The sequence below is a fragment of the Maudiozyma barnettii genome, assembly GCF_903064755.1.
Source record: "Maudiozyma barnettii strain CLIB 1767 genome assembly, contig: KABA2_06, whole genome shotgun sequence".
Classification (NCBI taxonomy): domain Eukaryota; kingdom Fungi; phylum Ascomycota; class Saccharomycetes; order Saccharomycetales; family Saccharomycetaceae; genus Maudiozyma; species Maudiozyma barnettii.
This window is the reverse complement of record NW_024545243.1, coordinates 837,294-849,959: the sequence shown is the minus strand read 5'-3', so window position 1 is coordinate 849,959 and position 12,666 is coordinate 837,294. Positions and strand designations below refer to the sequence as shown.

The window sequence follows — 12,666 nt, the reverse complement described above, 5'->3', positions numbered from 1 at the left end:
ATATATATATATGTATATGTATTGATGTATTGATTTTGATCTTATTTACTCTTGTATCTTCTTGTTTTGTGGACAGTGCCTATTAATTATTTTGGACAAAACAAATCTGTTAGAGATCTGAGAATAGAAGTCATTCATTATACATAAATTGAAGAAGATGACTGCAAACATTCAAAAAAGAACCGCTAACAAAAACGTTCACAACAGACAAATATCAGAAAATGGTCAAATTAAAGCTAAAGTGACGCATACAACCAAACATAAATTGTATACTTGGCATGAGATCCCGGATTGGCAAAAGGACAATGAATTTATTCACGGAGGTTATGTTAGAGAAACTAATAGTTTTACAGAATGTATAAACAGTTTGTTTTATCTTCACAATGAATCGGTCAACATCTATAGTCATTTGATTCCCGGTTTGATCGCTTTATTATTGATTTTAATCGATAAGTATTACGTCCCAAAATTTAATACAACCACTATGACAGATTATTTTTTTATTGATTTATTCTTCTTTGGTGCATTTACCTGTTTAACAATGAGTAGTATATTCCATTGTTTAAAGAGTCATTCTCCACCGGTAGCCAAATTTGGTAATAAGTTGGATTATTTAGGAATAGTCATACTAATCTCCACTTCTATGGTTAGTATTCTCTACTATGGTTTCTATGATAGCTCATATATGTTCTACACTTTTTCAGGGATTACATTATTATTTGGTTTTGCCTGTGCAGTTGTCTCCTTAGATGAAAGATTTCGTTCAAGGGAATGGCGTCCATATAGGGCAGCCATGTTTGTCTTGTTTGGTTTATCTGCATTCCTTCCAATAGGTGCAGGTTTGGTTTATTACGGTTCTCATGAGACATGGACTAGAGTGCAACTGAAATGGATCATATTAGAAGGTGTCTTATATATACTAGGTGCGTCTCTTTACGGTGGAAGATTTCCAGAGAAAATTAAGCCTGGTCGCTATGATATGTGGGGTCATTCGCATCAAATCTTCCATATCTTAGTCGTTGTGGCAGCTCTTTGTCACTTCACAGGCTTAATTAAAAGTTACACCTATGTTCACACCTATATGATTCCAGTTATGATTCAAGCTTGAAGGGAATTTTTTTTACGATGAAACATATTTTTACCCCACAAATTATTATGGAAAAAATGATACATCGTTTTATTGCAGACACGTTGGAGAACGGAACTTATAGATTCATATATAATATAAATATTTCTTAATGAATAACTACTTAAATGAATAATTTAATATACCATTTGAAATAAAAAAAACTATTGTTTGACAGATGAGGGAAAAGAAACTTCAATATTTAAAATAATTATATAATTTTAAATAAAAAAACTTTGTACCTTTTTTTAAAGAACATGGATAAAAAGGAAGAGTTTTCCAATTAAATAAAAGTTAAACATTCTTCGACATATGTGTAATGGTATCAACTGTGACATAAGATGGTAGATATTCAGAGTAAAAATAACCAAAAAAATTGCTTTCACTCGGAGTTGAACCGAGGATCTCCACATTACTAGTGTGGCGCCTTACCAACTTGGCCATAAAAGCTCAATTATTCGAAATTCGAAAAATTTATTATTTAGTTTATAGTTAGTATTATAATATCACTTTGTACGAACAAATTTATAATTTATTACTTATATTTCAAATAATGATAAGTTTTGTAAATGTAAGTTTGAAATCAAGAAAGTGCGATTAGTATTCGAGTTCGAATTATCGGACATAGTCATGGAAATGTATAAACTGTTAAACAGAGTTGCTGTTGTTAAACTGCTCATCTTTTGTGCATAGTAACGTTGGACAATGTAGCTCCAATAAACCCAATGTAGGGGAAATAAACATTACATTATGCAGTATACATCAGGTATTGTTATATATACGGCAGTGCAGCACACTCTAAATTCTACTTATATTAAATACCTTCTCCTTCAGATAGGTAAAGCTAATGTTAGCCTTTTTAGTGCTGCCGCTACATTTCAACAGCATGACCTACAATTATTATTAAAAACTAAAATAACACATAGAAAATTCCATAATTTTATAATTATGACACATACAATCTAATTTTATCACTTTTGTTTTTTTGTTTACTGAAGTAGGCCATTTTTTGAATTCAAATCTGTTCCGAAGTTAATAAAATAGAACAAATTATAAAAAATGAAATTATTTTGTTAGATTTTCTTGTGTTTCCTAAGACACAACTCAACAATATAAAAATAGATACAGAACTATATGTATATATGTATAGAGGAATGGATTTAGTTATTTTAGGATGTGAATATTAATATGGTATTATTTCAGAAAATTTTTAATGCAATATGTGAAAAAGAAAAGATGAAAGGAGATGGAAGAAGCTCAATAATAACAAAGTCAACTTCAGTTAGGGATAGAATTTGAAATTATTGATTTATATTATTAAATTAATGCAGATAAGGATTGAAGATTACACTTCGGTTTGTTCAACTCTAACGATAGCTGATTTTTGTTTCAAACCTTCTTTAATCATTGTTAATTTCTCCATAAATTTACATTCTGGATAGTTTGGAATGTGACCAGTCTTTAAGATTTCAACTAATGGGTATGTAAAACTTTCATGTGATGGTGAAATATATGTCACCAGTTTACCACCTTCTGAGATGGCCAATTTATGATGATCTTTGAAATTGAATTGAAAAGTACCATCACTCAATTCAAACATAACAAATGGTTTAAATCTTGTATATCTTCTTAAGAATACATCATCCTTATGATATTCTTCACGACCGAAAGTGGAGACACGACTCAAATTAGCTCTCATATAAGTTGCAAAGAAGTCAACGACTTCAAGATATCTATTCAACTCTTTAGGCCTTTCGTTTAGTAAATAATGACTTGCAATCCAACCTTCTTTATTATCGTAACTAATATACCAAAATTCTTCAGCATCTGCTAATCTTAAGACTGTACAACCATTATTAAATAAAACACCGATATCTTCAGTGGATAATTGATATGAAAACCCATGTTTATTAGAGTAATCAACCCACTTGGTAACAATCATAGGGTGTTTTACTTTTGGTAACCTTGATTGCGCCAAACCACCCATTTTCTTTTGAGCTTCAGCTTCTAATATACCATTTAATGTTAAATGACATTCACTTGCTAGAATTCTTAATGATATTTCAGATTTGATGGTATTTGTCGAGGTCGGTACTAAATTTTTCTTAATTGATTCTTGTTGTGCTCTACGAAGTCTCGATTGTCTTGCTAATTCATTAAACTTTCTTTGAGATTCAATGTCTATAACTTCCTTATATTTATTTCTAGTACCACCTGGTGATAATGATTGGGGAAGAACAGTTGTTATTGAATGGTATTTGTTCATTTCTTCTTCAATGGCATTGTTATTATTAGTATTGTTACCGTTATTAATTAATGGTATCGATTGTTTCTTTTGGTTATAGGATGTATAATCTAGTAAACCAACAGTATCCATACAATATCTAAAATTAATAATGGATGCATTTTCACTAATTTCATCTTCATAACATGGTATTGTTGTCATAACATCATCTCTTGTAAAAGGAGGGAAACAGCCTCTAAACCATAAATAATCCATGATTTCTTTAATGGAAGGTCTCTCTAAAGGATCTACTGATAGAATATCTTGTATTAATAGTTTTGCCTCTGAAGATATAGGCTTTTCAGCAGGGAAACTAAAATCACGACATTTAATTCTTTCATAAATTGTATTAACATCCTTTGATTGGAAAGGTGGTTTACCAATTAATAAAGCATAAATCATAACACCAACAGACCAAATGTCTACTTCATAAGAATGACCAGAATGTTTACCCATTAATACTTCAGGAGCAATATAGTTTGGTGTACCACAAATTGTATACTTACGTTCTCTATCGTTACCTAAAGTGGCAGCTAATCCAAAATCACCAACTTTAACATTAAAATCTTTATCAAAGAAAATATTACCTAATTTAAGATCTCTATGAATAACTCTTCTTGAATGCATATATTTAATTGCACCACATATTTGGGTGGTGAAGAATCTAACTTCAGGTTCTGTTAATAATTTTCTTTTTTTCAAAAGATCCATTAAGGAACCATTAGGACATATTTCAAGTAAAATATAAACATTAACGTCGTCTTCAAAACAATCAATAAATTGAACAATATTTGTGTGCTTCATACTTTTATGGATTTGTATTTCAGATAACAATTTCTTTCTTGTCTTTTCTGATTTAATTGAAATTTTGGCTACGGTCTTTGCAGCATATATTTTACCAGAATCATCTTTCATTTGGAAACAACGTGCAAACCCACCTTCACCTAAGGAATGACCTCTATGATAATTTTTACCTCTTGTCTTGATTAAAGATGGTGGTGTCTTACATAACGATGACAATTTTTCTTTTTTCTTCTTTTGAGGAGGTTGTTTTTGATTGAAACCATTATCAATTCTTTTATTGTTACTATTATGAAAATTTTCTTTATTTTCTGATATTAAATTATTTTTCTTAATAGGTGTATGAATTGCTCTTGAATTCAACTGTTTTTCATTAACAGTTTGCAAAGGAGCTAAAGACATGATGCGTGGAATGTTTACTTATTGATATTACTTTTATTTCTTAATGACTAGAAAGACAATAAAAAGAACAATTTTTAGAAATAACTTGTACCTTTTATATATTTATCTTTATATCTTAATTGTATTAACTTTTTAATATTTTGTGTCACTTTTAATCTATGAAAAAAAAAACTGAACAAAGGGGAAAAAGGAAGAAAAGAAAAAAAATTCAAAAAATGGAAAACAGAAATGACCGATGACAACGACAAGGTATTATATCGTTAAATCTTTGAAATGTACCGGAATGGAATTAGAATGAACAGAATAGATAAAATCCGATTAGTATTAATTGGATAGTTTTATCAAAAGAATTACTGCTTATTCTTTTTTTTTTGCGCACCTATTCTAATATTTAATTAGTGTTAAAAGATTCCTGATGGAAATGATGTGTTAACGTCTTGACTTCTTTAACACAGAAAGTAAAAAACGAAAAAGTGTACGTTTTTATAAATATCTAATTCTTGAAACAAATAAAGTCAAAGAATTCAAAAACTATTTAAAGACTTCTAATATATATATATAAATAAAATTCTCCCCAAAACAAAAGGGATAGATTAATTCCTGAATTAGGGATTATAATTAGATAATATCACTGTAACTTAGTCTATTCATATATATTATCTGCTCTGCCTTGTTGTTCGAGATGGAAGTGTACTGAGTTGAAAAAAAATTTCAATTTTGGTCGCTTTGTTTTTTTTTTACCTAAAACTGCTAGTTGATTTGTTTACATTTAAACCGAATCGGGTAAAAACTTGAAATTTCACAAAAATAAATATCACGGAAGAAGAAGAAGAAGAAGAAGAGGAAGAAGAAAAATAGTTGGAAATCATTTCATTAAGAAACAATTACATACATACAAACAGGCACTGTTTTGTTTCTCTGTCAGAGTTATCTTTTCTTTAGGTCGTTTCACAATAAAAATAGAAGCACGGTTTTTGTGTGTGTTGATTATGTACGTACATCATATTACCATCAGGTTCTATATACTTTTCGTCTTACTTAACTTCACAGTGGTATCAAGTTAAGCCAAGTTTTGCATGTGCATTAGATAATAATAACAACAACAACAACAGTAAACCCCAGTTGGGGCTTCTTCTCCCCCGGGGAGGCAACTTTTTTACTTCGTTATGCGTCTTCTTCTTTCTTACCATTTCGATAATTCCTTACTGTTTTCACTTTTACTATATATGTTCCAAATAGGATATGTTATGGTCGATATCCACACACGCCCTCATAGAACATCTATTTACATAATTATGTAATTGCAAGTCCCCGTGTATAGCAAGTATAGATGATATACATAAATCATCTCTATGTAACATACAAAAAAATTTATGGAGTAGTTGAACCCCTTGGGAGACTCTTAGTGATGATCAGTCACATATACGCATATTTCTCAATGTTAGTTTCCACGGAGAGTATTTTATTATTGACTTATAAGAAAGGGTTGTCCGGTGTATCCAGATATAATTTCTTGTAAAGCTAATTCTGTCAACATCATAAACATAGCTGACATTTAACTAAACATTGTTGTTTCCCTGTTGATCAATAATATATTTCTGAACATTTAATTATGACAATGATGAATCTCATGTAGTATGTTTTGTACGGTATATATATACACAGTTCCAGTGTTTGAAGTCTCGGAAGTCAAGAACCGGAGGTTAAAAAGTATACAGTCAGGATCTTTTCATAAATGCTTATATAAAGAATCCATAATCGTAGTATTCTTTTTAAAAGGAGCTGGATGCGAATAACCACGATTTTGCTATGGAGGTTATTAGCATCCAAATATAAAATTTAGACTAGTAGACTTCTTACAACTTTAATCGGATCAATTCTGTTGTATTGTAGATATGAAGTTGTGATTAATGAGTCAAATCTTTGGGATTAGTAAACTTATTTGTTAATACTGTCTAAAACTAGGCTCGAATTTGAGATACTTATCAGATCAGGAAGTGTCTGGGCTGTACTATGAAACTGATAAACCAGTTCAATAATACAGTAACATAAACTAACGACAGTACATTGTCTTGAGGTACCAATGCCTTAGCTACTTTAAATTAAGAAACCAGATCAAGTACACTTTCTTTTTGATGTAAATCGGCTGTATTTAACGTATTATTAACAAAAATATGTATATTTGAATATCCTTCATCTGTAAGGACACTAACCTTTGAATATTTAATTTAATGACTTCTCTCACGGAACAATATTTCTGTATGCATACAATTGGGAACTAATTCTTTATATAGTTTTAATTTTGTTCCATATGGAACTTCATAATAAAAATCGACCACTTTATTTAATACAATAGGAACTTTATTATTGAAGGAGTTGTCGAATTTTTAGACAATGTCTATTTTTCTTGCTTCTTCGTTTTCGCTGGGAGACACATTATCAGCTAAATTATTCTCATCATAATTTTGCAATATCATTACGTGTCCCATCGACTTTATTATATTCTCAAAAATGATGTTTGCCATATGTTTCAAATATTCAATATAACATGAGAATAATGGAGACTCTTGGAGACTCTCATCTTTAAGTTCATTGGTACTATTCAGTATATGAAGCACATTGTATGTGGATGTAATAAACCATACAGTATAAATATTTCTCTCTCTTGTGAATTTGTAAAGTAAGTCAAGGTTCATTTTTTAAATGTCCCTCCCGCCAATTATTCCTTTCATACCTAGAAAGCTCTTAACATTGCCATACATGGGGAAGAAGTATAAAAATTTACCAGTTTCTGCCTCACTTTCTATTTGGAAAATCACACTGTATGACCGGCAATGATCCATGATGATTAAAAATTATCTGAAACCTAAGTATATAATATCAGGATTGATTCCTTCTAATGGTATTTTGATAGGCTAACGAATGGATATTTGTGATTTGTTCAAACAGACTTCTTCTATAAACGGGTAATACATGAGCCGTCTGGTATTAGAGATTTGATAAATTTGCTCTGAAATAATTAATGGAAAGAAAAGCGTTATCTCTGAGGTAATACCATAAGGTTTTAGATGGAGTGCCCCGGATCTCAGTTAGATAGTTAAGGCAGCGTCATCCCTATGGTCCTGACTTTGCATTTGTCGAAAGAAAAAGCTGATCCAGTTTGATATATGATATACCGTAGATATTCTGGACGATTTGTGATGCAAATTAGAGTCCCATTGAAAAACATAATTTTTGTTGGAGTAGGCGACTGTGGTTGGTGGAATTGCATTGGACAGTTGTCATATCAGGTTAATTTCACGAATTTGACATCTGACGGAATTTCTGTATCCTCTATGTCAGTGATTTTGATCTGATAATTATTGAAATGGGTGGTATCTACTCTTTGTTGTTTGAAAGAGTAATAACTGAAGCGGTTGTTTTAATAGGGATATCTTTCAAGTTAAACCTAATCCATCCCTAGTTTTACAGCCAGTCATATATATATATATGTGTGGATCTTCTCCCTTTTTCAAAGTGCCACCGGACACTCAAATATAATCTATCGAGTGTGCGATACCAGGTCCCTTTAACCTTCTTGTTTATCTCTCCTCTTAAGCTCTTCTTCAACGCAGCTATCCCATCCTTTGTAGTAACCCGGAAATTTTGTCGATCTTTTTTTTTCCAAATTTTTTTTCCCATTCTTTATGTTTCATTTGACGCGTTAACAATACGATAAATCATATATATTATATAAAGTTGCATGAAATTTCAGCGATGAGGTAATTAACTATTTCGTCGTTAAACCTATCATACAAAGTAAGCACTACACATAAGAAAATCGTTTGGGTGAGTCCCTTATACGTGCAATTCTATTACTGGAAACAAAGGGAGTGACAAACAAGCGTACTAATTATAAGCTTTTTAATATATTTTGTTTTATCCATACTTGTCAAATTGAGTCCTAGGAAATGACTAGAGCTGAGATGTCGTCTGATGATGAAGATACACCATTGTCTCAAACTATTTCAAGAAAAAATACTAAGGTGAGAAAAGTTGTCGTGGAGGAGGATTCAGACTATGATAGTGATGATGTGTTGTCGAAGCAACCGAAGAAGAAAAAGACAAAGACTACTTTGAAAGATAAAAAAGTTAAACTTGAAGTAGGTAGTGATGATGATGATGAAGTAATGTCTAAGAAACTTGAAAAGAAGAAGAAAAAGAAATCGAAATCAAAAACATCCAAAAAATCTGTTAAGATAGAAGAAGAGGGACAGAAAGAGTTGAAAAAGAAGAAAGAAGAAGAAGAAGAAGAAGAAGAAGAAGAAGACGATGAAGATACCAAAGAAGAGTCCTATAAATGGTGGGAAGAAGGAGACTCTAAGGATGCTGGTTGGACTACACTTGTTCATAATGGTGTCATGTTTCCGCCAGATTATGAACCATTACCGTCACACATCAAACTCTATTATGACAATCAACCTGTAGAACTACCGCCAGAAGCTGAAGAAGTGGTAGGATTTTATGCAGCCTTGTTAGAGACGGATCATGGTAAGAATCCGGTGTTTCAAAAAAATTTCTTTAATGATTTTTTGCAAGTCTTAAAAGAAAATGGTGGAACTTTAAATGGTATTCAAATTAAAAGTTTTAATAAATGTGATTTCACTAAGATTTATAATTATTTTGAAGTCTTAAAAGAGGAGAAAAAAAAATTGTCTGCTCAAGAGAAAAAAGAATTAAGACTTGAAAGACAAAAGGAGGAAGAACCTTATAAATTTTGTGAATTAAATGGTAGAAAGGAACAAGTTGGTAATTTTAGAGTCGAACCTCCTGATTTATTTAGAGGTCGTGGTAAACATCCTAAAACAGGTAAATTAAAACGTAGAGTTCATCCTGAAGATATTGTATTGAATCTAAGTAAAGATGCACCAATCCCCAAACCACCAAAGGGTCACAAGTGGGGTGAAATTAGACATGATCCAAACGTTCAATGGTTAGCCATGTGGCGTGAAAACATTTTTAATTCATTTAAATATGTCAGGCTTGCTGCCAACTCATCGTTAAAGGGGCAAAGTGATTTAAAGAAATTTGAAAAAGCTCGCGAATTGAAATCTCATATCGATGCCATCAGACGTGATTATAGGAGAAGTCTAAAGAGTAAAGTGATGTTGGAACGTCAAAAGGCTGTAGCCATTTATCTAATCGATGTGTTCGCATTAAGAGCTGGTGGTGAGAAATCGGAAGATGAAGCAGATACAGTTGGTTGTTGTTCTCTACGGTATGAACATGTTACTTTACAACCTCCAAATATTGTTATCTTTGATTTCTTGGGTAAGGATTCGATTCGTTTCTATCAAGAAGTTGAAGTCGATAAACAAGTTTTTAAGGATTTAATTATTTTCAAGAGACCTCCAAAACAACCAGGTCATCAATTGTTTGATCGATTAGATCCATCCATCTTAAACAAACATCTACAAAGTTACATGCCTGGTCTTACAGCCAAGGTGTTCCGTACTTATAATGCCTCCAAGACGATGCAAGATCAATTAGATTTAATTCCAAATGAGGGTTCTGTTGCCGAAAAATTATTAAGATATAATGCAGCCAATAGAACAGTTGCCATTCTTTGTAACCATCAACGGTCTGTCACCAAGGGTCATGCTCAATCTGTTCAAAAGGCAAATTTCAGAATTAAAGAACTTGTATGGCAACGTATAAGGTTAAAGAAAAGTATGTTACAGTTGGATAAAAAATTACGTAAAAAAAATCCAAAATTTTACGCTGAAATCGATGATTTAACTAAGGAAAATGAAATTGAGATTCATGAAAAGATTATTGAACGTGAAAATGAAAAATATCAACGTAAATTTGTTCGTGAGAATGATAAACGTAAGTTTGAAAATGAAGAATTATTAGAAGAAAAAGTTCTAAATGAATGGTTAGAAAAAGTTGAAAATTTGAAAGAAGAATTTGCAGAAGAAGTAAAGACTGGTAAAATTGTCATAAAACCAACTTTGAACACTGTCGAAAAATTAGAGAAACAAATTGAAAAATTAGATCTAAGAATAGAAACATCTTCAATCCAATTAAAGGACAAAGAAGAAAACTCCGAGGTCTCATTAGGTACCTCCAAGATTAATTATATCGATCCTAGATTATCGGTTGTCTTTTGTAAGAAATTCGGAGTCCCTATCGAGAAGATTTTCACCAAGTCTCTCAGAGAGAAATTCACTTGGGCTATTGAATCCGTGGACGAGAATTGGAGATTCTAATCACATAATTTCAGGAGGTTTCCACACCTTACGTAGAACAATAACAGACACACACACATATACATACATACATAACAGATATTTGTATATCTCTATGTAAAGAGATAAAGCATTTGTAACATACACCATAACATTGCGTCGAAGGTCCACCAACTTACAGGTCCTTCTTCCAGTTGCACACATATTCCGATCTCCGGCTCATATCTGATTGGCCCGTCTAACAGAAGCGCAACTCCCGATATCGGCGGTCATCGGATACATCGCTGGTCCCAGAAAGCCCCACAGAAAGGGAGAGACCCCCCGCCAAATCCATTTTTCCACGTTTTCGGTGGCAAAGAAAACTTTCTCGATTGGTTTTGCTATATATGTATATTATATATAAAGGAAGCAGAATGAGATTCAACCATTTCCATCAACACCTTTTCCAAAAGGACGAACTACAACAACAACAACAAGAGCAAAGTAATCGTAATATTGTGATAACTATTTCTATAAAAACGTTTCCCATTTTCAAATACTCAAAAAGAAAACAGGAAGTTCAGGTAATTAGGATATAGATCGAGAATATTACAGAAAGAAAACAACTCGATACTTATTTAAAAAAGCAAGAAAAGAAAGAAAAATGGCACGTTCTAGAGGTGGTTCCAGACCAGCAGCAAGACGTCCAGCAGCAAGACCAAGTCCTACAAGAACACAATCCCGTTCTGCATCCACCATGGCTGCACCAGCTAGCTTCGGTGGTCAACCAGCTAGAGCTGCACCAACTTCAACACCAGCTGCAGCCCCTACTGCTCAACAGGCAGGCGCTCAACCAAGACAGCCTGGTATGTTTGCACAAATGGCATCCACTGCTGCAGGTGTAGCTGTCGGTAGTGCGGTCGGTCATACTCTCGGTGCTGGATTAACAGGTATGTTTTCCGGTTCAGGCTCCGATAATGCTGAATCCTTGGCTCCAATCGAACAAAACGGCCAGTTACAAGCACAACAAAGTCAGTTAACCCAAGATCAAGCTAAGATGTGTGACTTGGATGCTAGAAATTTTACACGTTGTTTAGATGAAAACAACGGTAACTTCCAAGCTTGTGACTATTATTTACAACAATTGAAGGCATGCCAAGAAGCTGCCCGTCAATACTAAGTTGAATTACTGATAAATACACGCCTACTTAACATCATTGTGTATTTAAATCCACTATGAGGGAATTCATTTTCGTTCTACTCAATATTATTCCATTTTTATGGTTCTTTGTCCTAGAAGGTATCGCATATAAAAGCTGATACTAATAACAACCTATATGAACCCAAACTAATATTCTAACGTGTGATTTCAAATCTCACGAAAACTTTTCTCCACATATAAATAAATACTAAACCGTCTAATTTATTCCTTATTTCATTCAATTATTTATACTTTATAAATCAAAATCAAATCAAATATTAAAAATTCATATTAATTTATAATACTTGAGTTCTTCTATACTACGTATAAAATGATTTCCAGAGGGGGAAGACAGAAAAGGAGAGGAGAAAGAAACTTGAAGCGACAAAATTTATTTCAGCAATTCTTAAAGAAAAAGTACAACAATATTTAGACATTTAATGAGAGCAAATAAGTCGATCAACCAAGGGGAATATCCATCTATATTCAGTTCAATTGTAACATTATTAAATCACGGAATATATATATTTCCAAAAACGGTAGAAACAATATAGATAACATATAACATATCCATTCCTGTATATATTAGAAAACGAAAAGGAACAAAACACATTTATACACAGACAATTTTAGTTAGGTATTA

The 12,666-nt window shown here is 32.2% G+C and overlaps 4 protein-coding genes and 1 non-coding gene across 5 annotated transcripts; 3 read left to right on the top strand and 2 right to left on the bottom strand.

The window, feature by feature from the left end:
• Nucleotides 1-157: 157 nt before the first annotated feature.
• Nucleotides 158-1,108, top strand: IZH2 (PAQR-type receptor; the record flags this gene model as incomplete). The annotated part of the gene is made up of 1 exon (XM_041551469.1): nt 158-1,108. The coding sequence occupies one exon, from the start codon at nt 158-160 to the stop codon at nt 1,106-1,108; it is 951 nt and encodes a 316-aa protein (XP_041407403.1).
• A 395-nt stretch (nt 1,109-1,503) lies between these two features.
• Nucleotides 1,504-1,576, bottom strand: KABA2_06S08294. The gene has a single exon. It is a non-coding gene; the product is annotated as a tRNA-Thr (tRNA).
• An 895-nt stretch (nt 1,577-2,471) lies between these two features.
• CDC5 (polo kinase CDC5) lies at nt 2,472-4,613 on the bottom strand (the record flags this gene model as incomplete). Its single annotated transcript, XM_041551468.1, has 1 exon — nt 2,472-4,613. One exon carries the CDS (start codon nt 4,611-4,613, stop codon nt 2,472-2,474), a length of 2,142 nt encoding a protein of 713 aa, XP_041407402.1.
• A 3,950-nt stretch (nt 4,614-8,563) lies between these two features.
• Nucleotides 8,564-10,864, top strand: TOP1 (DNA topoisomerase 1; the record flags this gene model as incomplete). The annotated part of the gene is made up of 1 exon (XM_041551467.1): nt 8,564-10,864. One exon carries the CDS (start codon nt 8,564-8,566, stop codon nt 10,862-10,864), a length of 2,301 nt encoding a protein of 766 aa, XP_041407401.1.
• Nucleotides 10,865-11,486: 622 nt separating this feature from the next.
• On the top strand, nt 11,487-12,002 carry MIX17 (Mix17p; the record flags this gene model as incomplete). Its single annotated transcript, XM_041551466.1, has 1 exon — nt 11,487-12,002. One exon carries the CDS (start codon nt 11,487-11,489, stop codon nt 12,000-12,002), a length of 516 nt encoding a protein of 171 aa, XP_041407400.1.
• Nucleotides 12,003-12,666: the final 664 nt, after the last annotated feature.